Consider the following 26,892-nt stretch of genomic DNA (forward strand, 5'->3'; position numbering starts at 1 on the left):
CTGCCCAGGCCCGGCCGCCCGCCGCCTGCGCTCGCCGCCGCCACAGAGGAGGAGGAAGCCGCGGCCGAGGACGACGACACGGAGGACGAGGACGGCGACGGCGCGGCAGCGGGGGACGTGAGAAGGCCGCCGCCGCCGCCAGGCTTGCGGGCATTGGCGGCCGCGGGCTGCTGCTGCTGTTGCTGTTGCTGTTGCTGCTGCTGTTGCTGTTGCTGCTGCTGCTGCTGCTGCTGGGGCTTCAGCGACATGGTGAGGGGCCCATACACCGGCCCGCACGCCGGGCGGGGACAACCGGGAGCCGGGCGCGCCGAGGAGACGCCGGAGCGCGGCGGGGACGCGCGGGCGCCGAGCGGGGTGGCGCGGGTTGGTGCGGCCGGGGGGGCGCCCGGGCTGGCAAGGGGGAGAAGGAGAACGACGAAGGGACGGGGTGGCCCGCCGAAACGGAGGAAATGCCGGGAGCCGGGCCGGGCCGCGCCGCCGCCGTTGCCGTTGCTACCAAAACAGTCTGAGGCGGAGGGAAGCGAGCGCTGCCCGGAGGGAGGGGGGCCGGGGCCAGGCGGGGGAGGGGCGGCGGAGGGATACGGTCCCGGAGCCCCGCCGCCGCCCCGCCCGCCCCGCCGCGCCGGCCGCGGGAGCGAGCGCCGCCCCGGCCACCTGGCCGCGGCGAAGCGGCGAGGTTCGATGGCGGGGCCCCGAGGAGCTGTGGCCGCCGAACGCATCAGAGGCCGGGCACACCGAGGTGCCGCGTGGCGATGCGGAGTGGGCGCGGAGGTGCGGTATGGGGACTCTTTACCGGAAGTCGGAAGGGTCGGACGGAAGCAGAACGTGAGGCGGCCCCGGGGCCGGGAGGGACACGTGAGGAGCGGGCGCCGCGCTGGGCCGCGTTCGCGGGGGTCGGGTGAGGGCCCGGCAGCCGGCCCTTCCCGGATCCGCCCTCCTCGAGGCGGGTCTGCCCTTCGGAGAGGGCGTGCCTGTCTTCGCCTGCGGGGCCGGCCTAGTATAGAGGACCGGAGGGAAGCGTTTATTCCCCGCCCCCCTGCCCCAAGTGTTCAACGTTCTCAGACTGCTGGGAGAGTCCGTATTTGCCCCCACCTGATGCAACCTTGAAAATGAACTGCGAGTGTCTTCAGGGTGGAGACTATGTCTTGCTACGTATAAAGCACCTAGAACACACGATCCCATGGTTTTCTTTGTATCCCCGGTACCTGGCACACAGTAAGCTCTCACCGTGTCGTCTGGATGTCAAAGACAGGCCGTCCTGTCTTTTCTTGCCAAGACCAGCAGGGTTGGAATCCAGCAACCTCTCCGGGCCACCCACATCTGGTTACCTTTTCCCCACTTTTTCCACCCCAGCAACACTGTAACAAGAAAACTGTTTTGGGTATCTGACCTTCATTTGAACCCATTTTCCCTCATTTGAACTTCTTTTTCCTCATTCGAACTTCTTTTTCCTCATTCATGAGACTCCAAAGAAAACTTACATGATTGGTAAGAGTTATGGATAATGGGGTCCCTTTCAGTGGAGACAGAACAGACTTCAGAAGAATGTGCGAACTTTAGACATTGGCCCCTTTATAAGTTTTACATTAACTTAGCTTGGTAGCCAGCACAGTACTCCGTTTTTTGGTTTTTGTTTTGTTTTTTAATGTGTTGCGGTTAAACTGGAAGCAAATGGATAACTTTCTTTTTTGAGTGAAGAATCTAATTTTTAACAATGAAATTATTCAGGAAATGATAGAGGGAACCACCAAAACTTCCCTCAATCTCCTAGAATTGTCAGATAAACTTGGAAAATGATTAAACCATGAGTCTCCAGTAGCCAAATTGAAATTAATCTCCTAGACAGTCCAGGCAAAAAATTATTATTATATTCTGCAAACACTTCAAATGTAGGATAGCAGCTCTATCTTCCATCTGAGGTAAAAAAAAAAGTTGATGGGGGAAAGTAATATTCCTTTAAACCGACAGTTGCAAAATCCTTTAAAAATTAACCCAAAGGAAATTGAGATTAAAAAACAGAATGAGGGGGAAAAGAAAAATAGAAGGACCAAAATAGAAATACAGTCAACTTTCTCTGGTTTAATTATTTGGCAGTTAGCCGTATCTGGGACCAAGGTCCCAGAATTTGGTGTTAGGACCAAATTCCAGACAGACGGGAGGTAGAAAGGAAGTGGAAAGTCCTGAAGCTGACAGAGCTGAACTTGATTTCATTTATGCTGAGAAAGCTCAAGTTTTCACTTACTATTGAAAATATATTTTAAAAGTTTTATTGAGGTATAACTTAGTATGAAATTCACCCATTGTCTATATATAATTCAATGATTGTCAGTGAATTTGCAGAGTTGTGCAATTATCACCACTCATTTCAGAGCATTTCTATCACCCCAAAAGAATCCTTTATACTTATTTGCAGTTGCTCTTAATTCCCATCCTCAGCCCCACCTGCCACTAATCTACTTTCAGTCTCAATGGATTTGTCTATTGGGGACATTTCATATATATGGAATTTTACAGTGTTTTTGGCCTTCTTTCACTTGGCATAATGTTTTTGAGGTTTATCCATGTCATCGCACGTGCCAGCATTTCATTCCTTATTATCACTGAGTCGTATTCCATTGCATGGATATACAGTTGACCCTCTATATCCACAGGATCCGCACCCTTCAATTCAACCAAGCATGGATTATGTAGATATATATATTTTATTCCCTAAAGTTCCAAAAGGCAAAACTTGAATTGATCAAGCTCTGACAACTATTTACATAGCACTTACATTGTATTTACGATAATTTACATAGTACTTACATTACATAGTATTAGGTATTATAATCGAGAGGTGATTTAAAGTATTCGGGAGAATGTGTGTAGGTTATGTGCAAATACTATACCATTTTATATAACGGACTTGAGCATCCTCGGATTGCTATTGGTGGGGTTCCTGGAACCAGTTCCCTATGGACAGTGAAGGACAACTCTACCACATTTTGTGTGTTTACTCACCAGTTGGTGTACATTTCAATTGTTTCAAGTTTTGGGTTATGAATAATGCTGCTATGAACATTTGTAAACGTATGTCTTCATGTGGACATATGTTTTCATTTCTCTTGAGCAGATGCCTAGTAATGGAATGTTGTGTGATATGGTAAATTTAAATTTAACTTTTTTAAGATTCTGTCAAATTCTTTTCCAAAGTGACTATGCCATTTTACATCCACACCTGGAATATTTGAGGGTTTGTCATTAAAATTTGATTTCTGCATTTATATTAAAATAGAAACAAAGGGAAGCTCAATTCTATCTACACACCCCCATTTTCCTTGTGGAAGGAGGATCGACACCCAAAACCAAGGTATATCTCTTATTGCAAGCTCTTCACTTGAATTCTAGATCTTTGAAGACATGGTTATTTAACAACTGTGATGTCAGATGGCTGCAGCTTTAGATGAAAATGTCAGGATAGGGCACCTTAAGACAAAATGTTGTGGCAGCAGCCATTAAGGTAACCCCCTATGATCCTGTTCTCCTGGTGTTCAGACCCTGTGAAATCCCTTCCACTTCAATAAGAACTAGGCCTAGTGGCTTCTTTCTAACAAAAAGCTAGACAAAATTACGGGTTTTCTCTTCCAAGATTAAGTTACAAAAAGACCCTGGCTTTTGTACTAGGCTACCCGCTCTCACACAATTGCCTTGAAGAATGCTAACTCCCAGGTTGTGAGCTGCCCTACAGAGAGGCCTACATGGGCAAGGAACTGTTATCTCCAACCACAGTGAGAATCTGATGGCCACTAACAAACCATGTGAGTGAGCTTGGAAAAGGATCATCCCCTAGTCAAGACTTGATACGACTGTAGCCCTGGTCAATGTACTTTATTAGGCTTTATTGGAGACCCTGTGCTAGAGACACTCAGCTTAACTGCACCAGAGTTCTAACCCTTTTGTTGTTTAAGTTGTTAAGTTTTGGGGTAATTTGTTACACAGCAATAGGTAGCTAATACACATGACCCTCAAAAAGTGCATTTCCTTTGATTTCCATGTACATTCAGAATTCTTTAAAGACAAATGCTGAAGTCAAGAACTAACATATCCAATAGAAGTTGAATTTTTGAATGCATCCCCCTGCCCCAAATGATTTTCAGGCAGCCACTTAAACAAAAATCAACAAGTGTCCTTGGGGAGTTATCACCAAAGACAGTGAGGAACATTGCCCTGAAAGGGTTCAGATACTGAGAAGAATTGCTAAAATACTTAAAAAATAGCTGTGGCCATTTCAACCACTATTTCAGAAATCAAAAAAAGTATCAAGTGAGAAACCATATAGAGAAAGACTTTCAAACTTGGGAGTTGAGTCCTGTGGATTCTATACTTGCTTTCTGATTTTCAATGGCCCTTCAACGAGCCACATGGCCCTTTAGTTTTCATCACTTCAATGATTAATCAAGTCTGAGGATTTGGAGATGAAAAACTGATGTAGTCATGCAAAGCAGAAATGCGTAGAGTGATTTGCTATCATTCAGTCCAGCAGCACACGTCAGATGATCCAGTATTTCCAGCAATTCATTTTTCTGCAATCATTTCTTTTCAGCTCTCTTCATTTGAACATGTTTAATGTATGATGATACATTATTCACTCAATACTCTTGATTTCGCTTTCAAAAGCATGAAAATTAATTCAAATCAAAACTAACGCGCACCCCCTCTAAATCCATCCTCTTCAAGTTTTTGTACAGACCAATCCTCATTTAAAAAAAAAAAAAAACAGCAGATGTAATTTCAAAAATAGGACCATGGCTAATTAAACCAGTGTTTTTTTCTAACCATGGTTACTCAGAATTCTTAGAGGCTAATCTATTTGTAGACACTCCAGGAATCCCAAAAGACTAAAAGCAATTTAGAAAAAAAAAAAAAAGGAAAGAAAGAGTATATGATGTGATGCTTCCAGGAGGGCATTATTTACACACCTTTATGACTTTCCTATAGGTTTGAAAAAAACTGAGGGGGGTGTGGCAAAATAGTAGGAAACAGCAACATTATTTGAAAAGCTTTTAAGTGAGCCATTTCCTCCACACGAGCATACTTCTGGTTGTTAAGTTGCTCATTTTGTTTTACCTTGTGGGATAGAATAATGATGCAGTGACATTATTCACAAGGCAAAAGCTGGATGCTAGCTGAAATAGACACAGAAGAAAGAATTCTTTATTTTTCATTGGAAATGCTTGTGCTGTGCAGAGCCAGACATTTAAGGAAACTCAGCCTTTTGTTTTTCTTAGTTCCCTCTTTTTGTTTTCATTCACCCTCTTTTTGGGGTGAATTTTGTGGGTAGCCTGTTGTTTCAGGGGCCACAGATTTATGGAAAGCCAGAGATATGAGATATGCACCACTTGGAGAATGTAGGAGGGATTTAAAATGGATATGTGCAGGACTGGGGACAGCTGAGCTGGCCGTTAGCGTGGGGATCTTAAGTTTGCCACAGGATACCGTGAGCCCTACAATGGGACCCCAGAGGGATCAGACTATAATTAATACTGTCAATGCTGACCTATGATCTTACAAGAAGGGCTTGGATTCTCCTTTCCAAGTGGAAGTAGATAGGGGCTTAACAATACTCACTGTCTTGCTAAACTCTCATGTTACCAAAACTGTTACTTTTCTGTAAGGGCTCAGGAATGATAATGATAATAATTGCAGACCCTTCTATAGCATTTACCATGTGTCAGCTCTGTTCTAAGTTTTTCTACATAATAACTAATTTAATCCTCACAACAATGCATTGATTCTCAATGGGAGGGGAGAATTTTGCCTCGCCCCCTAGAGGACATGGGGAATGTCCAGAGGCATTTTTGGATGTCACAACTGAAGGGGAAGTGTTATTGGCATCTTGTGGGTAGAGACCAGCGACGCTGCTTAACATCCTACAATGCACATGACAGAGAATTATCCAGCCCTCAATGTCAAAAGTGCTGAGGTTCCTTGAGAAACCCTGCAGTCACCCTACGAAGTAGACTAAGATTATTATTCCCCCCTTTTTTTTTTAATGGAGGTACTGGGAATTGAACTCAGGACCTCGTGCATACTAAGCATGAGCTCTACCACTGAGCTATTCTCACCCTGCTATTATTCCCGTGTGATAGGTGGGGAGACTGAGGCATACAGCGAGGTTAAGCCACTTTGCCTAAAGTCACACTCATTAAGTGACAGAGCTGGGATTCAAACCCAGGCAGTCTGTCTCCAGTCTGGGCTCTAAACCACTTTGCTATCTGAAATAGTGAAGGTCCAAGCTGACTCTCTTGGAAAAAATAAACTCTCCTTGGTTTCATCAAATGCAAGCTTCTCGGAAGCTGGCACCATGGATTACTGCCTGTGTCTTGATTAGAGAAATAACTATTGTAGAAGTCACCATCTTCAGGAACAAGCTGGCAGTGCCTATCAAAACCGAAATTGCGCCTTCCCCTTTGTTCAACAAGGGTGAAAAGATGAATGTACAAGGATAATCACTGCAGTGTTGTTTGGAACAAAGAACAGAAACTCCATCAGCAGAGGATGCTTAGCTGCCTTGCAGGGTGTCCCACATACAATGGAATATAGACTATTCTCAGCTGGTTGATGAGAAAGAGGTAGATCTTTGCACTGATTCAAGGATCTTTAAGATCTGTTGTTAAAAAGAAAAAGGAAAAGGAAAAAAGGTAACCATATTAGGCAATGTATATGTTAATTCACTGGATTGTAGTAACGTTTCACAAAGTCTACATGTATCAAATCGTCACAGTTCACTTTAAATATGTATAATTCTATTTATCAGTTATACCTCAGTAGAGCTGGAGGGGAAGAAAGACCTGTTGTTAAGCCCAAAACAGAAAATTTTAAAATAAAACAAAATAATAAAACATAAGTGTGTAGAATATTGTTGCATGGTATACACCTACTTGTGTATGGTTTGGTTTGGGGTTGTTTGTATTATTTGTTTGTTTGTTTAGTGGAGGTGCTGGGGATTGAAGCCAGGACCTGTGCATGCTAAGCATGAGCTTGACTGCTGAGCTATATCCACCCCGCTACCTGCATTAAACAGAAGGGAAGTATTATGACTCTGTGTGTGAGTGTGTATACATATATTTTTACTGTGTATATATGCATACATCTAGAATATCTCTTGATGAGGCCAAGAAAACTGACACTAGGGGACCACGGACCCTTTATACTGTTTGAAAAGTTATTTTTGAAAGTTTATTTTACCATGCACACATACTACCTTTTCCAAAAAAATTAAAAATAAAATGTTAGGACATCAGTAGGAATAACTAATATTTGTATCGCACCTCGTGGTTTACAAAGCACTTTTATTTTCATTGTTTCCTTTGGCACTCACCCCGTTATAGGGATAGCAACACCAGAACAGAGAAGTGGCCTGAGTTACCCAAGGTCACTCACTGCTGACCTTGGGTACTGCCCTTCCTCATTTCCCAAAGTAAGATCAATTACTCTCCCAACCACTTTAATTTTGTTTTATTCAACCACAAACTGCCATTCTCAAACTCTAAGCAGTCAACTGTAGGTCACAGACATGGAAAAGAAAGGCCTGTTTCAGGAACTTTTCACCCCTGCATCCTTTTCTGCCACATTTGTATTGTTTTCTGCTGAAATGCCATATTGGCCAAATGTTGGCGCTGCAGAAACAGGCAGAATCCTTCACTCCCACCATCTATACAGAGTCAGTCTGTACAAGCAGAGTTGATTGGATCTGATAGAGACTAATTCTCAATTTATATATGTTTGCTTCTTTGGGCCTGAAATGGCATATGCTTCCTAATCAGACCTGCTGGTGGCCTCCAGCCATGGGCCACAATGAGGCCAACATCCAAGGCCACCCTTTAATGACTGAAGCATTTCCAGGCAGTGAGGGGGACAGCTGAATAGCTAGCCTTCTCTACCCACATGTTTCCATCATATGTGGTTGGCACAGTTTGCATTCACCCACTGCATAAAGCTTACTTCTCTTCCAGTTAATAGCTTGTGATGTGGTCTTGTAGGCACTGAAGCCAAGAAACCGCAGGGACCTTTTAGGGAACTGCTGTAAGTCATCAGCCTTCTGCAGGCCTGAAGTGAGTTGGAGCTGAGGCCCTATGAGAGTTGGTTTTGCTCTCCTTTGATTGGGGTTCTCTTCCATTACACATGTGATTGACTTCTGTCTTCAGAGGGTGGATACAGGACAAATCTTCATGTAGCAATAAGCAACTGGTAGGCTTCTGGCATCCTGGAAGTGACTCTGGAATCCTGTTACTATGATTTCTAATGATCTTGGCCCATGGTTCTTTTTTTTTTTTTTTAAGTTATGTAAGACTTTTAGAAACATCCTGAATATTTGTGTATCAGTTAGCATTCACTGTGTAACAAACCACCCCCCAACATAGTGGCTTGAAACAACAAACTTTTTTATTCCTTAAAATTCTGTGAGTTGACTGAACAATTCTTCCATTTCTAGGCTGGCTCAACTGGGGTTGGATGGTCTAGGATGGCCTCATTGACATACCTGGCCATTGACTCTATGTCAGCTGGAAATGACAAGGACAACTTGGCCACATGTCTCTAACCATTCAGCAAGTTAGCATGGGTTTATTCACATAGTGGGGGTCACAAGAGCAGCAAGAGAAGGCAAGCCCCAAGGCACAGGCACAGACACTTTTCAGGTCTCTTCTTCGGTCACATTTTCTAATGTTGCATTAGTCAAAGCAAGACATGTGGCCACGCCCAGATTTGAGGGATGGTGAAATAGACTCCATCTCTTGATGGAACAAGCTGGAAAATCACTTTGCAAAAGATGGGTATATAGGGAGGAAAGAATTTGTGGCCTTTTTATGGTAATCTGTCATAATTAGGGATATTTGAAAAATCAATTCAAAAAAAATTCTTTGAGCATGATGCTTGATAAAAAATTTTTTTAAAACAAGATGCCTCCTAATATTCAGAAGAAAGCTGAGAAGCCTACTTTTAATAATCTGATGACTTCCAAATCTCCAGAGTCTTGGTCATCTCATTCAAGCTAGAACCAGGGAGAGGGTATATAGCTCAGTGGTAGAGTGAATGCTTAGCATGCATGAGGTCCTGGGTTCAATCCTCAGTACTTCCAAAAAAAAAAAAAAACTAAATATAAATAAATAAGCTTAATTACTACCCCCTAAAAGAGACTGCTAGAACCATCCTGATGAAAATAGAACCCAGGTGTACCTTCTGCAAAGCTGACTATGATGATTAATTTTATGTGTCAACTTCATCGGACCATGGATGGCCAGATGTCTGGTTAAACATTACTTCCAGCTGTGTCTGTGAGGTTGTTTCCAGAAAAGATTACCATTTGAATTGGTAGACTGATTGCCCTCTCCTGCATGTGTGGACATCATCTAACCCACTGAGGACTCACTGGAACAAAAAGGGAGAATTCTCTGCGTGACCACTTGAGCTGGAGCATGGGTCTGTCTTCTGTCCTCAGACTGGAACTTACACCATCAGCACACTTTTGTGCCCAGCCCTTCAGACTTAACGCTGGAACTACGCCACTTTCTTGGGTTTCCAGCTTGTAGGTGGCAGATTGTGGGGCTTCTTAGGCTCCATAATCATGTGAACCAGTTCTTTTTTTCTTTTTTTATGTGAGCCAATTCTTTATAATCTCTCTTTCAACAGATAGATAGATTAGAGAGAGAGAGAGAGAGAGATGGATAGCTTGATCTCCTGTTGGTTCTGTTTCTCGGGAGAACCTTGACTAATACACTGACTCTCCAGAAGAGCCATCACGTGACCTGGAGAAGATCATCCTTATTGTCCTTCATCAACAGTGAGGCCTGAACCACTGCATGTTCTTGAAATGCAAGGAAACTTTCGGAGGCTGTGTTGCAGGAAAACAAAAGGAGAACAGGCCACGTGCTGAATGGCCCAAGCCCTGCTTGTAGAGATAAGACAGCCAGGCATGGGGGTGAAACTTTCAGCTTTCATCCAGATTTTTGGCCTGGTCTGTAAGTCTATGATTTTCCTTCTCCTCCCCATGGGCCTGATTAAACCCTTTGATCTCATTTTTATTGGGCAATGTTATTACACCACTTTACAAAATAGACCATGTACCCCAGGCTGACCTTAAAAGCCTTCTCCTTCCCCTACTCCTTGTAGGGCATTCAAGGTTAGCAGAATACTCAATAATGCTGGATGTAAAAAGGGGGAAGGCAGATAGTAGGTGCTTAAAAATGTTCAAATGAATGAAGGCCAGGAAGGGAGGAAGGAGAGATGATGGAGGCAAATGAATGAAGAGAATGTATTAACATATTTTCTAAGATGTCCAACTTGGACTCTTCACCAGCTTTGCTGAGATATAATTCACATCCTATATAATTCACTCATTTAAAGTGTGTACAATTCAGTAGTTTTTAGTATATTTACAGAGTTGTGCAACCATCACCAGAGTATAATTTTGAACATTTCTTCATCCCCAAAAAGGAATCCCATACCTGTTAGCAATCAGTCCACATTCTTCCCTTCCCCCAGCCCTTAGCAACCACTAATCAACTTTCTGACACTTAGGCTATTTCTTTTGATTGTGAAATATGTGAATATTTCACATAGCATAACATTTACCATTCTAACCATTATTAAGTGTACAGTTCAGTGGTATCAAGTACATTCACATTGCTTCGCAACCATCACCACCATCCATCTCTGGAACTTTTTTCATTATTGCAAACTGAACTCTGTACCCATTAACACTAATTCCCCGTTTTCCCTTCCCCCTCTGCCCCTGCTAACCACCATTCTACTTTCTGTCTCTGAATCTGACTACTTTAAGTACCTCATATAAGTGGAATCATACAAGACTTGTCCTTTTCTGTCTGGCTTCTTTCACTTAGCATGATGTCTTCAAGGTTCATCCATGTTGTAGCAAGTGTTAGAATCTCCTTCCTCTTTAAAGCTGAATAATATTACATTGTGTGAATATCACAACCTACTTGTTCCCCATAATTCAGAGAAGAAAATTGAGTCCTAGAAAAGCTTAAGTTCCCAGGGGACAGCTAGCAAACAGTACAGTCTGGGTGTGAACATGGGATGTTGAGTTGTAGGTCTGAATTCTTCTGCACCCAAGTGCAGAGATCATCTGCACTAAGATACCCCCCGGAGCGTTGTAATAACCAAACCAGAAACAGCGTTGGTGCCCATTAGCAGGGGAACAGTTAGATACAGTGTAAGACGCCCAAACAGCAGGACAGGGTGCACCTGTTGCAAATAATGAAGCAGCTCTATTTAGATAAATAAGGAAGCATCTCTAAGATATTACCAAGAGAAAAAAACAAGGTACTAAACAGTGAGTACTAAAGTGCTAATATTTAGATTTTTTAAATGGTGGGGCAGGAAATAACATATAAGCCCATGTGTGCTTGGACTATGTCTGGAAGGCAACGAACTGATAACGGTTTCTCCCTGGGAAGGAGAATTGGGGACCAAAAAAAAAGGAGACCTGTTATTTACTGGGTACCCCTTGGGAACTCTTTGAATGAATTAAATATTACCTTTGCTTACAGCTTTATAGAGGTGTAACTGACATACAGCAGACTGTATGTTTAAAGTGTTTCATTTGATGCCTTCTAACATACATACATCTATAAAACATCACCACAATCCAAATAGGAACATATGCATCATCCTCTAAAGTTTCCCTGTGTCCTTTTCTAATCCGTCCCACTGTCCCCAGTATTACTTTTTTTTTAAGTGAAAAAAGTAACAATAACCCAAATGTCCACCAGTGGATGAATGGATACATGTAATGTGGTCAGTCAATACAGAGGAATATTTTATTATTCAGTCTTAAAAAAGAAGGAGATTCTGGCGGGGAGGGTCTAGCTCAGTGGTAGAGTGCCTGCTTAGCATGCATGAGGTCCTGGGTTCAATCCTCAGTACTTCCATCAAAAGAAAGAAATAAATGTAATACCCCCCCAAAAAAATCAAAAAGATTTTTAAAATTAGAAAAAAAAAAAAAGGAAGAAGATTCTGACACAAGCTACAACATGCATGAACCTTGAAGACATCACGCTAAGTGAAAGAAGCCAGACCCAAAAGGGCAAATACTGCGTGATTCCACTGACGCGAGGTACTTAAGTAGTCAAATTCAGAGAGACAGAAAGTAGAATGGTGGTTTGTCAGGGGCTGGGGAGAGGGGGGAATGGGGAATTAGAGTTTAGTGGGTGCAGAGTTTCTGTCTGGGGTAATGAAAAAATTTGGACCTAGATAGTCATGATGGTTGCAAAACATTGTGCGTGTAATTAGTGCCAACGAGCTGTACAGTTAAGTGGTTAAGATGGAAAATTTAATACACATTTTACCACAATTTTTAAAAGTAGCGATAAATAATAAACTACTGTCAGATGGATTTGGTGCTAAGAGAATATGTAGATGCTTTACTTACATATCATTAACAGTTATTATTTATTATTACTACATTTATTTGCATATTATTATTACATAAACCCCAAGGGGTTCAAACTCAAAGTTCAGTAACAGGCTTATCCACAGGAAGATTATTTGTGTTTGTAAAAGTGTCCACTGTTGGAATAGATGGTCTGCCAGTGTTTCATCTAAATCCCGGCGTCTCCCTTCCACTGAAGGACATCCCCAGAGCGCTGCTGTCCCCTGCCTCATTCTTCTCAGCAAACCAACATGCTATAGTACCTCTGGTCTTTACAAAAGTAATCCTCTCCTGATGCTTACCTCCCCCAGGGCTGCCCTCCATCCCCTCTTCCTCCATTCCCCTTCTCTCTGAGCCCTGCCCCTTCAAAGAAATGCTTTCATCAAGGTCCCTGATGGCTGCCCCACTGCAGAATCCCACAGCAAATTCTCAATCGTCATCTTACTGGACTTATCAGCAGGTTTGTCCAGTTTGATCACTGCTCTTTCTGGAGACACTCCTGTCACCTGGCTCCCTGGCCTTGACTCTCATGTGGTTCTCCCCATCCCTCATTGGTCCCTCCTCACTTCCTTGACCTCCCAGCATGGACACACCCTCGGTTCAGCCCATCTACGAGCCCTAGATGGTCTCATCCAATCCCGTTGCCTTAAGTACCACAAATTCCCTGAAGAGTCCCACGTTGTTTCTTCCAGCCCCTATCCCTCATGAACTCCACTTACTTGACATCTCCCACCGAGATTCCTAATGGACTCCCTCAAACTCTGCGGGTAACCAGAGCTCAGCTCTGCTTGCCTCAGTCCCCTGCCCCTGCCCTGGAAACTCTGCCTCAAGTGTTTCAGCTGCTCAAATACATCGCCACCAACACTAGTGACGAATTGTCCTTGGCTCCTCTTTATCTCTCTCTCCACCTGCAGTACATCAGCAGATCCTGTTGGCTTCACCTTCAGATATGATATGTCCGGAATCTGCTGTATCTCCCACCCCCATCGCTCATACCCTCGTCCAAGCCACCATTATCTCCCATCCTGATGATTGCTAGGGTTTCCTCCTAAAGTGTTTCCTCGCTTCCATTCTTCCCTCACAATTAAATCATTTTTTCCAAATAACTTCCACAGAGATCCTTTAAAAACACAAGTCTTGGCATGTGGTTCCCATGCTAAAAATCTTCAAATGGCTCCCATGTCAGAGTAAATGCCACATACCTCACCTTGACTTCTAATATCTGACAGTTCACTACCTCCTCAACCTGCCACTCTTTCCACTGTTCCTCCTGCTCACTCCAGCCCAGACACACAGACCTCCTTGGTGTCTCCCAGCATGCCAAGTCCACCCGCCTCAGGGCCTTTGCATTTGCTGCTCCATCTGGCTGTAATGCCCATCCCCGGGTATACACATGGCTCAGTCTTTCACTTCATTCAGATCATAGACCTCACTTTGGTTTCTTCTTCCTGGAGGTCTTCCTTGAGCACCCTATTATATCCAATAGCACCCGCCTCATCACGCTGCACCCCCTTAACCTGTTACATTTTTCTTCAGACCATGTATCACTACTAAATACGTATGAGGTCGTTTCCTTGTCATCTGTTGCCTCTCACTCTAAAGTAGGGCCAACAACAGCAGGAACTTTACTGTTTGTATTTCCAAAGCCTAGAAAGTTGCCTGACACTTAATAGATGCTCAGCAAATATTTTAGTGAAGTAACGACTATTTAAATTAATGGACTTTAAATGCAGTTATGTGTGTCATTTGTGTATGTGGGTTGTGCTTTTTGAATACACTCCTGGAGAAGCAGGAAAATGACTAAAAGGTAAAAGAGATCTATTCACATATCCGTATCTGCATCTATCAACACCTGTCTATCTGTATGAATACAGACAACACCGAGAGTTTATTGGAAATGGACCCAGATATGTCTCTACTGTATCTGCATTGCTATCTATCCATATTCATATAGATAGATAAATATAAATGCTAGATATGTCTGAGTGCATTTCCATTAAACTCTTCTGATCATGGTCAGATTAATACAAATACATGTAACAAGTTGATTTCTGGCTGTTTTTCTTTTTTCCCTGCTTTGTTTCATTGTAACAAGGAGATCACAACTCTTCCCACTTTTCTGGTTCAGTGTTGTCAGTAGAGGTTTCCACTCTTCTCCTGTTAGTTTTCATTTTTATGCATATCTCAGTGAATTTTACTTCCTACGGGCATTTCTGAGGACATTTCTAACCTCAGATTGTTCAAAAGCCCCGCCTTATTGGGATAGATGAGGGATAAAAGCCTAGTTTTCTTCCTTGCATCTTTTTTTTTCTTTTTTTTACAAAAATCAAGTGTAAGATTGTGACCCTGTTGGTCTGAAATAGATAATTAGGTAATTACTGGGCACCTCTAAAATCTCTCTTGCCACCACACACCTCCTAGGGTGGTCACGTTCAAAACAATGGAAAATAACGTGTGCTGGCAAGGATGTGGAGAAACTGGAACCCTTGTTCACTGCTGGTGAGAATGTGAAATGTTGGAGCTGTTTTAGAAAACAGTTTGGCAGTTCCTCAAAAGTGAAACACAGAAGTACCATATGATTCAGCAGTTTCATTCCTAGGTGTACACCCCCAAAATTGAAAACAGGTACTCAAAATAATACATGATGTGTGCATGCATGTGCATAGCAGCACTATTCACAGTAGCCAAAAGGTGGAAACATCACAAAGGTCCATAATTAGGTGAATGGATAAACAAAATGTAATATATCCATGCAATGGAATACTATTCAGTCATAAAAGAGAATTAATTTCTGATACCACCACAAATGAACCTCAAAAACATTATGCATATATAAACAGCTCATACAACTTAATAACAAAAAAACAAAGAACCCAATCCAAAAACGGGCAGAAGACCTAAACAAGCAATTCTCCAAAGAAGATATACAAATGGCCAATAGGCACATGAAAAAATGCTCAATATCACTAACTATCAGAGAAATGCAAATCAAAACTATAATGAGGTATCACCTTACACCAGTCAAAATGGCCATTATTTGACAGTCCACAAACAATAAATGCTGGAGAGGGTGTGGAGAAAAGAGAACCCTCCTACACTGTTGGTGGGAATATAGTTTGGTGTAACCATTATGGAAAACAGTATGGACATTCCTCAAAAAACTAAAAGTAGACTTACCATATGATCCAGCAACCCCACTCCTGGGCATTTATCTAGAGGGAACTCTAATTTGCAAAGATACATGCACCCCAATGTTCACAGCAGCACTATATACAATAGCCAAGACATGGAAGCAACCTAAATGTCCAATGACAGATGACTGGATAAAGAAGTTGTGGTAGACACAAAATTGTAAAATGACTATAGCTCAATAAAAAAAATTGTTAAAAAAAAAAGTTGTGGTATATTTATATAATGGAATACTACTCAGCCATAAAAAGAACAAAGTAATGCCATTTGCAGCAACGTGGATGGACTTGGAGATCGTCATTCTAAGTGAAATAAGCTAGAAAGAGAAAGAAAAATGCCATATGATATCACTCATATGTGGAATCTAAGGGAAAAAAAAGGACACTAATGAACTCATTTACAAAACAGAAACAGACCCACAGACATAGTAAACAATCTTATGGTGACCAGGGAAAGAGAGTGGGAAGGGATAAATTTGGGAGTTTGAGATTTGCAAATGTTAACAACTATATATAAAAATAGATAAAAAACAGATTTCTTCTGTATAGCACAGGAAACTATATTCAATATCTTGTAACAACCTTTAATGAAAAAGAATATGAAAACAAATATATGTATATACTTGCATGACTGGAACATTATGCTGTACACCAGAAACTGATGCTTTGTAACTGACTATACTTCAATAAAAGCATTAAGACACAAAAGGCCACATCTTAAATGATTCCATGTACATGAACTGTCCAGAACAGACAATCCATAGAGACAGAAAGCAGACTGGGGACTGCCAGGGGCTAGGGGGAGGGGAGACTAGGGAGTGACAACTAATGGGTATGGGATTTCCTTTTGAGGTGATAAAAATGTTTTGGAAGTAGACAGGGGTGGTTGCACAACACTGTAAATGTCACTGAACTGTTCACTTTAAAATGGTTAATTTTATGTTACGTGAATTTCACTTCAATTAAAAAAAAACTATCTTGGCTTCATATTAGATCCTTTAATTTGCACAACCTTGACTTTCATTATGAAATAGTTCACATTTTTGCAAAGACCCAGTGATAAAAAAGATTATTGTGTTTCTGCAGAGAACATAAATTACAACATTTCTAGGGCAGAGGGGACAAAACAGAGTTCCAAGTCAGAAAGGGAACTCCATTCATCTTACGCTTCCTTCTTCTTCTGGTGAGTATACACTACTGAAGAATCTGGGTCTTAATTAAGTATTAAATTTAGCTCTTCTTTCTTGGAAACATCTTCCCTGCCTATCACAGTTACTCACCCCGGGGGACCGCCTACAGGACTCACTGCTGGTTTCTCACCAGCATCTATTCTTTCCTTTCTCCTGGATTTTGTTCAGGCATCTCCCTTCCCCCACGCAGCTCTGAGCCTCCAGGAAGCTGAGCCCAGCCCCAAAAGTGACTAATCTTAGGACAATCCATTCCCCTTACCAGTGACTGGTTCAGGTATAATCACGTGACCCAAATCTCATGAATGAGATGTCAGGGGAAGCCTGACAGGTGGTACAGTGGCTTAAAAACATGCCCACAAATTCTCCTATATGCCTCCCTTATTATGCTGGACTCAGTCACTGACTTCAGACAAACTGGGTATGGTGGAAGTGCTGGTATGTCACTTGCAAGATTAGGTTATTAAAAAGACTGCGGCTTCCACCTGAGCTGGTACTCTCGCTCCCTCTTCCTCAGACAACTCAGTTTGGGGGAAGCCAGCTGCCATGTCACGAGGACACTCAGGCAACTTGTGGAGACACCCACATGGCAAGGAACCAAAGCCTCTTGCAACAGCTAGTGTGAAACTAAGGCCAACAAACATGTGAGTGATTTCAAGAACAGGTGTTGCCCTTGCCCAACACAAATCATACCTCCTCTTCCCTATTTAAGGCAAACCCTCCATTTCAAGGGGCACAAAAACCTAGCACAAACTGGCTGATGAATATTTTAGACTCGGGGACTCAAACGATGTCACTGGGACTTAGTCGCTCTCCATTTCTCAGCTCTGTTATCATTTGTGTTCACTTCATTCTGAGGCAAGTCCTCTTTCCATGGTAGCAAAGATGGCCCCCTACAGATCCAGGCTTCCTTTCTGACCAACTTGGCAATCCCAGAAGACAGGATTCCAGCAAAAGTCCTAGGACTAATGCTCATTGGGTAGGACTGTGTCACAAGTCCTTTCATCAACCTATCACTGTGGCTGGGGGGTTAGAACATCCTGATTGGCCAGGCCTGGGTCACATGACTACCTCCAGAGTAGGAACAGACTATGCATCAAGGTGTGGGGCAAAGACAGTTCCCCAAAGGAAAACTGCACTTAGGAGAAGAAGGAGAAAGTGAAAGCAACAGATATTCACCTAATTTTCAATGTCTTTTACGGCTGACTGTAAACATGTCCAAATGTCCTCCAACCTACAAACAAAACGTTCACATCTCCCTTGAGCTTCTGCAGCTCACTCTCCTGCCTTTTGCTGCCAAGCTTCTAGTCTACCTTGGCTGCTCCACGTCCCGACTTTCTGTGCCCTCCTCAGTCCTGGACAACCAGGCTGCCAGCCCTGCGGGGTCACTCAGGGTGCTCTGGCAGTGGTCACCAACGACCCAGTGCCCTGTGCCCTTCCTGCTGTCTCTATCCTGCTTGGCCTCTCAGCCTCATACTAAACCACTGACCACCATTTCCTATGCCCCTGATAAGACTGGTTTCTGGACATCTTCCCAACTGGCCCTCCTCTGACCTCTCAGGCCACTCTTTTTCTGTTTCTTTCACTCCTGCCCAACTGCCGTCGCTCCCCAGGCTCTATCTTAAGCCTTCATATTGTCTTACATCTACACTCCCTTCTGGGAATTCTTTTTTACACCCATAGCCTTGGCCACACACAGCCAGTGATGAATCCCCAGATATCCCCTGCTCTGAGCTCCAGACCCAACACATCAGCTGCCTGCTGTTCATTTCCACCTGGATGTCCTGCAGGACCTTCATGTTCAAGTTCACATCCATTGCCCTTCTCCTCCCAGCCAGCATCACCTCGCTCCCAAGTCCAGATTGCCTGGGCTGAACGCCAGTTCTACTCTTTGCTAGCCGAGTGATCACAGCTAAGTTGTCTCACTTTTCTTTCTGTGTCTCAGTTTCCTCGTCTAGAAAATGGAGGTGATAACAGTACCTACCTTACAGGGCTGACTGAGGGTGTTATTTCATAATACTTGTCAAGTGCTTAGGACAAGGCCTGACACATGGTTGGTGGCTTAGTCTTAGGCAGAGGGGAAGCAGGAGAGTGATAGAAAAGAGGCCCCTGTGCTGGGCACTGGGTTGTTGGCATGACTGTTTTATTGATTAAAGTTAAAAAGATCTCTGTTCCTCCCCCTTTGGTGTGCCCTACCTCCACTCAAAGGAGCACCGTGTGTGTGTGTGTGTGTGTGTGTGTTGTGTGCACAGTGCCCACTGGGCTCCTCCATCTGACACAGGACTCACTGATCCAGCCCTCGGGAACTTGGAGACCATTTCCCCATCTGTTTCCACTGCTCCTTCCCCACTGGCTTAACACCAAGCCACCACCTCTCACCTGAGCTTCTAAAAAGCCTCTCTGGTCTCCAGCCTCTGGTCCCCATCCATCCTTCCCACAAACACCCGAGTTCTCTCTCTAAGCTACCCTGCCAATCACGTTGTCCTTACAAGTCTCTCATTTCCCTGTCCTCTAGGAGATGAAGTCCAAATCTCTTGGAGTAGCAGACAAGGTCTTCACAACCAGACGCTGTTCTCGTACCCTGCCTGTATGAGTTTCCTATTGCTGCTGTAACAAATTGCCATGAATTTAGTGGACTAAAACTGCACAAATACATAATCTCACACCTATGGAGGCAGAAAGTCCAAAATGAGTCTTAGGGGGCTAAATTCAAGGTGCTGGCCTGGCTGATGTGAGTGAGCTGGGCAGGCAGACAGGGGACAACAGTCCCTGAGGCCTGCGCCACCCCCGAACTTGGCTTTATGAGAGCAAAGCAGTTCCCTTTTCTGCTTCTATCCGTTGGGGCTGGATTTCTGACACTTGTGCCTGAGTGAATCTTGACTAACAGATTTTACCTTGGTCTACTGCTCTGCCTGCTGTAGAAACCCAGCAACGATGACCCCCGACTGCCCCGATGTGCCCTGAGTCTCCTCCTGTCACCTCTCCTGCTCCTCTCTGGAGGGAGTGATGCTGACAGGGGCAGCACTCAAGTCTGGGAAGCAGAAAAGAGGAGGGAGAGTGGTGAATTCATCTCCTTGACAAAGACTTTATGATGATCTGTGATGTGAAAGAAGGCCCTGAAGTGGCACTTGGGGGCACAGTATGTTAATCAAGACTGTTTCAGTGACAGAAAATCAAGAGAACCCAGGTTAAGAGGATAAATAAATAAAGGAATGGCATTTATTGGCTTCGGTAACTGCAAAGTCCAGGAGAAGGGCTAACTTCAGGCATGGCTGGATCCAGAGGCTCAGACAAAGACATCAGGGATTGGTCCCTGTCTCTCCCCTCTGCTTTTTTTCCTCTATTGATTTTATTCTCAGGTAGTCTCTTCCCACACGGGAGAAAAGATGGTCACCAGCAGCCTCAATTTTTTTTATTACCAGCAAAGAAGGGATGTGAGATGTATAGATAGTAAGGTCAGATAGAGTTGGAGACTCTCTCAATTAGGAATGCTTTACTCTGTAGTAATAGAACATCCGGCTAATGGGACTTAAATGATAGAGGTTTATTTCTTGCCTATATTCATTGTCTAGAGATGAGTAATTCCAAGGCTGGTTCTCCCTGCATGCGAGGGGCCCAGCTTCTTTGCTCTGCCATCCTCAGCGTGTCAGCAACATCGTCCCTCTGGACCACAAAATGGCTGCTGTAACACCAAGCATCATATCCTCACACAGAGGCATTCTAAGAAGGAAGGAGAGAGGGAGGGAGGAATGGAGAGAGGGAGGGAAGGAAGGAAGGGAGGGGCAAAAACTGCTTTCTCATTTTCACATTTTTCATTTCAGGGGATAAAATCTTTTCCAGAAATCCTCAACAGACTTACTCCTCCATCTCACTGGCTAAAATCAACTCACATGACCACCCCTGACCAACCTCTTGCACAGGGAAATACGACTGACAGGATCAACGGTGACCAGTCACTATTCATCTCTTTGCTAAGAGAGCAGCACAACTGTCCAGACATCCGCCCTCTCTGAGTGTCTGGGGTGAGGCCCATCCCCAGTCTCGGGAGGTGAATCACGACTGTCCTCATGGGGCATGAGGGAAAGTCTCTTGGGAGGGCTCCGGATCAGATCTATGGTGAGATTGTTGAGCTGTTCATTTAACCAATCCAGAACGTGACCTACCTCCATTCTTGTTTGTGAAATAATAAATCCCCTTGCTGAGTGAGCCATTCTGAGCTGGAATTCTATTACTTGCAGCTAAAGGCATCCTCACAGATACATTCTTGTAACGCAGGCAGAATTTGCTTGAGGCAATACTTTCCACACTTGCCTTAAGGCTTCAAAGACAGAGGGCACGGGGCCTGCCAGCTCGCTCTGTCCTTCCAAGGTCCGTCCCAACTCCAGCCTTGTCCCTAAGCCTTTCCCCACATGCCCCGCCAGTTACCCTGCCCTCTTCTGAACCCTGTGGCATTTGTGTACATCCTTCCCATTGCTCTTTCCAATTCATTCAGTGTGTGTTCAGGAAAGCCCTGTACATTCCAGGGCTGTGCCAGGTGCTAGCATCAGGCCGGTGACCACACCCAGGGAGGGCCTGCCTTCAGTCCTGTAAAGTCCCCTTGGTTACACCCTGCCTGGCCTCCCTCTCTTCCTTCCAATAGTCCTGTGTTGAAAGGCTTCCCTGGGCCAGACCTTGTGCAGATGAAGGAAAATGGTCCCTACCTTCAAAATGCACACCGTCTAGCCGGGCCACCAGGGAGCAGGCTCAGGGCCACTAACACAGCCCAGAGGAGAGCAGGGGCGGCGGAAGCTCTCCCAGACGGTGCCCACGGAGCTGAGCACTAGCTCCTTCCATCCTCCCAACAATCTTGTAAGGGGCAGATGCTATTCTCCAATTCTGCAGGAGATGAAATGACTGCACAGAGATGTCAAGAAACTTTCCCTAGATCACACTGCCAGGCGGTAGCTGAGCTGGGATTTGAACCCACACACATAACCTCTGCACCACGGCAGCACCTGCCCAGGCTCGGCGGCTGACCTGCCAGATCTCTGCTTGTCCACAGTGAACTCCTTGCAGGCAGGGTCACCATGCTGCTCATCTGTGTCCCCCAGAGCACCCTGCACTTAGTGTGCACTAGCTGAATACGCCAGGAGATAATATTATCTCCTACATGTGAATATTGACTGAGGAGCTCCTCTCCTCTTCCTGTGTGCCTGACATTTGCTGAACTCCGTGCTACGCACTTTACAGGCTGTATTATCACCACCCAAGTTTTATAGGACAGGAAGGGAAACGCAGAGCGGGTATGAAATGGAACCAAGTTCACACAGCTAGTGAGGGGAGAAGCTGGGCTGGGAGCCCAGGCAGCACCCTGGCTTAGTTCCTTGCCGGTGGTGACAGCGCAGAATAGCGTGTTCGGAGGCTTGCCTCTCACTAACGCTCCCATGGAAAGAAACTTTCTTAGGCAGGGGATGTTAGAAGCTAGGAGGCGAGAGGCATGGGGTCTAAGTCTAGCTCTGTGCTGTGATGAGGTAAAGTTAACCTTTACCCAGACATTTGCTCCAGAAAACTGGGGACATAGGAGCAGATGCAGAGCCTGGCTTCAGGGAGTTTCCAGTTACTGAAAGGAGATAGAAAAAATACAAATAAAACTTTGGCGCCTTGTCTTATATGTTATGAAGGGAGCCAACAGTAGAGACAAAGAACAACAGCCAGGGGTAGCTCGGGGGTCACCCACTGTTCAGCAGGGGCGAGGGTGGGGGACAGCCTCTCCAAGGAGGGGGACACAAGAGCTAAGACCTAAAGGAAGGGAAGGCCCCAGTCCTTCAAAGGGGTTGGGAGAGGCTTCCGCACAGTGAGAACAGCACACGCAGAGCTTCCGAGGTGGGAAAATGCTGGGCTAGTGAAACCTACGTGCTGCAGGTTGAACCGTGTCCCCCTCAAATTCCTGTGTTGAAGATCTAACTCCCACTGCCTCCAAATGGGGCCTGATTTAAAGTCTCTACAGAGGTAATCAAGTTAAAATGAGGTCACTGGGGTGGGTCCTACACCCAGTGTCTTTAAGGAGGGCGATCTGGACGCAGATGCACATGGGGAGCAAGCCCTGTGAGGTGGCAATGGGGCTGCCGGCGACACCGGGGACACTGGGAGAGGAAGAGGACCTGGAACAGAGCTGCTCTCAGCTCTCAGAAGGAGCCAACCCTGTAGCCACCTCCATCTCGAACTTTTGGCTTCCAAACTCCAAGCCAATACATTTCTGTTGTTTAAGCCATTTGGTTTGTGGCACTTTGCTACGGTGGCCCTAGGAAAGCTTCATGTAGGTGGAGGAGAGGGGAGTGGTATGAGGTGAGGTTGGAAGGGCAGGTCAGGGCTCAGGGGAGACTTTGGCTTTTACTCTAGGATCCAGGAAAACAACTGACTGGTCTCATAACTGTTGTACGCAGGGCAGTGATGCTGTGTAGAGAATGATTTGGAAGGGAGCGAAATAACAGCGGAAAGACCAGCAAGGGAGCCACTGCAGTTACCCTGGGAGAGAAGACGGCGACTCGGGTCGAGCAGTGGCCAAACGGGTGGAGAAGACAGAGGAGGTTCCACAGACATTTGAGGGCCAGGGCCAGCGGGTCCTGCTGATGGACAGTGAGGGGAAAGAAGGGAGGAATCAAGGCTGCATGCCTAGATGTATGAGATGGTTCTGGTTTTTTTTCCCTTTTTTTTGTTTTTGAATCAAAGTCTAGTCGGTTTACAATGTTGTGTCAATTTCTGGTGTACAGTGCAATGTTTCAGTCACACGTGTACATACATATATTCATTTCCAGATTCTTTTTCATTATAGGTCACTGTAAGATATTGAATATAGTTCCCTATGCTATACTATAAATACTGATTTTTTACCTATGAAGATGGTTCTTATTTTGAGTGAAAAGACCAGAGCTGCGAGGGGAGGAAGATTTGTCAGAGAGGATGAAAGAATTCCTTTCAAACACGTGAAGTCTGAGACACAGATGCCACATCCCAATAGAGACATCAAGCAAGCAGATGGATCTGTGAACCCAGAACTCAGAGCAGGGTCTAGGCCAGGGGTAAAAATCTGAGGATTTGACTGCATCAAGATGGTCTTTCAAAAACCCCAGGAGGTCGTGAGCTCACCTAAAGAGAGAGGAGAAAGAAGAGGAAGGCCAGGACGGAACCCTGAGCATCCCCCGCTTTGAGGGGCTGATGTGACTGAGGAGAGGGCAGGACTGCTGATGTGAGGGAGAAAGCAAGGCCTGGGGCAGCCAGGCCAGCCCTGGAGACCAGGAGGGCCTTCCTGAGGAGACAGTGTTTGAAGTCAGGCTGCCTGCACACAGAGCGGTCGGCTTGGGGAAGAGCGAAGCTGTCAGAAGGAACGGAAGCAAAGACCAGTGTGTCAGTTTCACACAGTATCACAAACTGAGGGGGCTGAAGCGACAGAGGACGGTTCTCCCATGGTTCTGGAGGCCGGAAGGTCAAATCAAGCATTGAAACAGCCCTTCCCTCCCATCTCCTTGTTCTGTCTCACTTTTCTTGCCTGTTATCTGAAATTGTGCACAGTTGTTTGTTTTCAGGCGAGCTATGCTGGGATGGTTGTATTCACCATCACATCCTCAGAACCTAGACAGTATCTGGTACTTGTGGACCCTCAAGTTCATTGCTGAAAGAACAAATAAACCGTATTAAAAAAATATATGCCTAGAAAATCCTGGAAGAAATAATGATTTCCTGTATTGAGAAAAGGGTGCTCTCAATTTGCCTCTATTTTTCTGCTTTAAAAATAAAACATCCTATCTTGGGGGAGATGGAAATGTTCTCCATCTTGATTTGGGCAGTGACTACATAGATGTAGACAACCGTCAAAACTCGTCCAACAGAATGCTTAAAAGCTGCATTGTATTGTGTTAATTATATCTCAATAAAAAGTTTAAAAAACATACAAACATACTCGTATATTTTAAGAGACAAAGATCTTGCTGTTTTACAGCATTTAGAACGTGTAATTGTAAACAGGATAAAATAAGTGGAGATGTGAAAACGTAGCAAACATAGATATTGAATCTATATCGTAAGTTAAATGTGACTTGTGATAAAGTGAAAATAAAGAAAAAGCTCTTGGAAGATATTTGCACACACACACACACCCCAGTTTATACGTGCCAAATTAACACTGCTTCATAATATCACTCAGTAGTTTATAAAAATCTTGTTCTAGGCCCTCTCTCTCCCCTGTTTATTCTGTTAATAAATTGGAGCCACAAATTAAGCCGATCCCTCCAGAATCTGAAGTTTCCAGTTACCGTTTATGCCTGTTTGACTGTGCCTCTGGGGGCAGTAACGGCGTCTACAAGCTCAAAAGAAGGATTCCTTGGGGTCTAGACAGTTTTGTTCCAGAAGCAACTTTTCCAGCTGGGGAAGCACCTCTGCTCCCATGAAGCTGGATATAAAAGAACAGAGACTTTAGCTTCCTTGGTCAGTGTGGCCTGGGCTCTGAGCCCTGCAGGGTGGAGGGGCCATGGAAGGCGATAGAAATGAAGCCAGCCCTCGGGTGTAGCCAGGGTGGGGTGGGGGGGAGGGGGAGCCCTGGCATTGTTTTCTTCCTCCTTTATCTGCTCTGGCTCAGGCCCTGCTAAAGTGGGAGAGAGGGCAGGGAGAGGTTGGAAAGTTCATGAGGAGAGAGTGAGTGCACAGAACCACGGTCCTCACACAAAAGTAGTCTTAACTCTGTACTCGGCTCTTTTCCCAAAACAACCACAAAACAGGGTCCACTGTCCCCACGTGAGCAGAGCCTTAAGAGAGGAGTGATGAGGAGCCCAGATTCAGGGGTCAGACAACGCTGAGATGGAGCGCTGCCCCAGCTCGTGTCAGCTCGGGGACCTCAAGCCACGGCTGAACTGTACCCCCCTGAGCCTCGGTTTCCTGATTTGTAAAATGGGATACCTCTACCTACCTCACAGGCTGGCGCTGAGGGCTGAATGAAACAGTGTAAAGCAAGCACTCTACACAGTAACTAGTCTGGGACTTGGTTTGCAATTCAAATGCGAGCTAGACTTGGAATCGAAGGTCAACAAAGATAGGACTTGCTTCCGCTTCTAATTCTCAGCAAGAGCAAGGTGCCTCTATCAGCTTTGGGTCTCACCAAGTAAAAGAGAGGTTTCAGGTCTGCCCTCTGGGTTGCCTACCTGGAGTAACGAGCTGGAAAAGAGGTCTCTCGTGGGGGTGTTCTTGTAGTCCACTTGGGTTCACACCAGAGAACAATCATCCAATCAGGGCTTTTTTAGCGTCAATTACCTCCCTTCCCACAAGAATGTTCTCTCAGAAGGTGAAAAGAAAACTCGTTTTAAGAGTTCACCAAAAAGGCAGCTCTTTCCTGAGGGCTGACAGAGAAGAGAGGGGGTACTTGGTGTGGGTTATCTTAGGGGATTATTCTGGTTCTGAAAAGCAGTGGAACATTCTGATTTACAACTGTGAGGGGCAAAGGGGCTGCTGGGAGGAAAGAGGATCCCAGCATCCCGGAAAAAAAGGAACAGGAGAGAGCTTTAGCCTGACTCTGGCCAAACAGAGCCAGGAATCTCGCCAAAGAGAGAGTGCAGGATTGGCAGCAAGCAAGCGATCCTGCATAGACTTTTAGGAAAGATTCTGGGCCACAGCACGGGGCCTCCTCGCTCGGGGCCAGGAGAGTTCTGGCAGCAGCCCCCGGCCCGGGCCTGTTCCCACATAATTGAAGTCGAATGTGCTGGGGGGAGGGAGGCCGGAGGCGGCAGAAGCTCAGCGTTCTGCAGTTGGCCCTATTTGGGATCAAAGCCAGTCAGTGTTGATTTTCTGCAGCATGGAAACAAATGCAACGAAAGCTGTTTTCCTGCGGCCTGCGTTTTGAAAGGAGGCTTTTCATTTTTTCCCCCAAGGACAGGTGGAGCAGGGAGGTGGGGGAGCTGTGACGTGGCTCTTCTATTGCGGTCCCTTTGGCAAACCGTTTTGGGCTCATAGTTTCCGAGTGAGCAGAAACTAATCAGAATGTGTGAGTGGGCATAGCTACGATTAAGGCTAAAGTCTTTCACAAAAGATAATTCCTGGAAAATGCTGCTAGAGGACCCGCTGG

The 26,892-nt window shown here is 45.0% G+C and overlaps 1 protein-coding gene and 1 long non-coding RNA gene across 14 annotated transcripts in view; one reads left to right on the forward strand and one right to left on the reverse strand.

Moving 5' to 3' along the window:
* Nucleotides 1–913, reverse strand: part of ATXN2 (ataxin 2) — a 99,873-nt gene extending 98,960 nt beyond the window's left edge. For 2 of the 10 annotated variants that reach the window (XM_032471218.1, XM_032471221.1), the window contains exon 1: nucleotides 1–903. In XM_032471218.1, the coding sequence (XP_032327109.1) occupies nucleotides 1–719 (719 nt within the window). In that variant the 5' untranslated portion in view covers nucleotides 720–903. The other 8 variants (XM_032471223.1, XM_032471225.1, XM_032471217.1 and 5 more) reach the window with 8 other exon arrangements.
* On the forward strand, nucleotides 115–25,080 carry LOC116660868. 4 transcript variants are annotated; one of them, XR_004316500.1, is made up of 4 exons: nucleotides 115–249; nucleotides 17,323–17,449; nucleotides 20,627–20,921; nucleotides 23,228–25,080. It is a non-coding gene; the product is annotated as an uncharacterized LOC116660868 (long non-coding RNA). The 4 variants fall into 4 exon arrangements; XR_004316501.1 differs by lacking the exon at nucleotides 115–249 and adding an exon at nucleotides 16,711–16,801; XR_004316498.1 differs by lacking the exon at nucleotides 17,323–17,449 and having other exon boundaries at nucleotides 118–249.
* Nucleotides 25,081–26,892: the final 1,812 nt, after the last annotated feature.

The sequence above is a fragment of the Camelus ferus genome, chromosome 32 (assembly GCF_009834535.1).
Source record: "Camelus ferus isolate YT-003-E chromosome 32, BCGSAC_Cfer_1.0, whole genome shotgun sequence".
Taxonomy (NCBI): Eukaryota; Metazoa; Chordata; class Mammalia; order Artiodactyla; family Camelidae; genus Camelus; species Camelus ferus.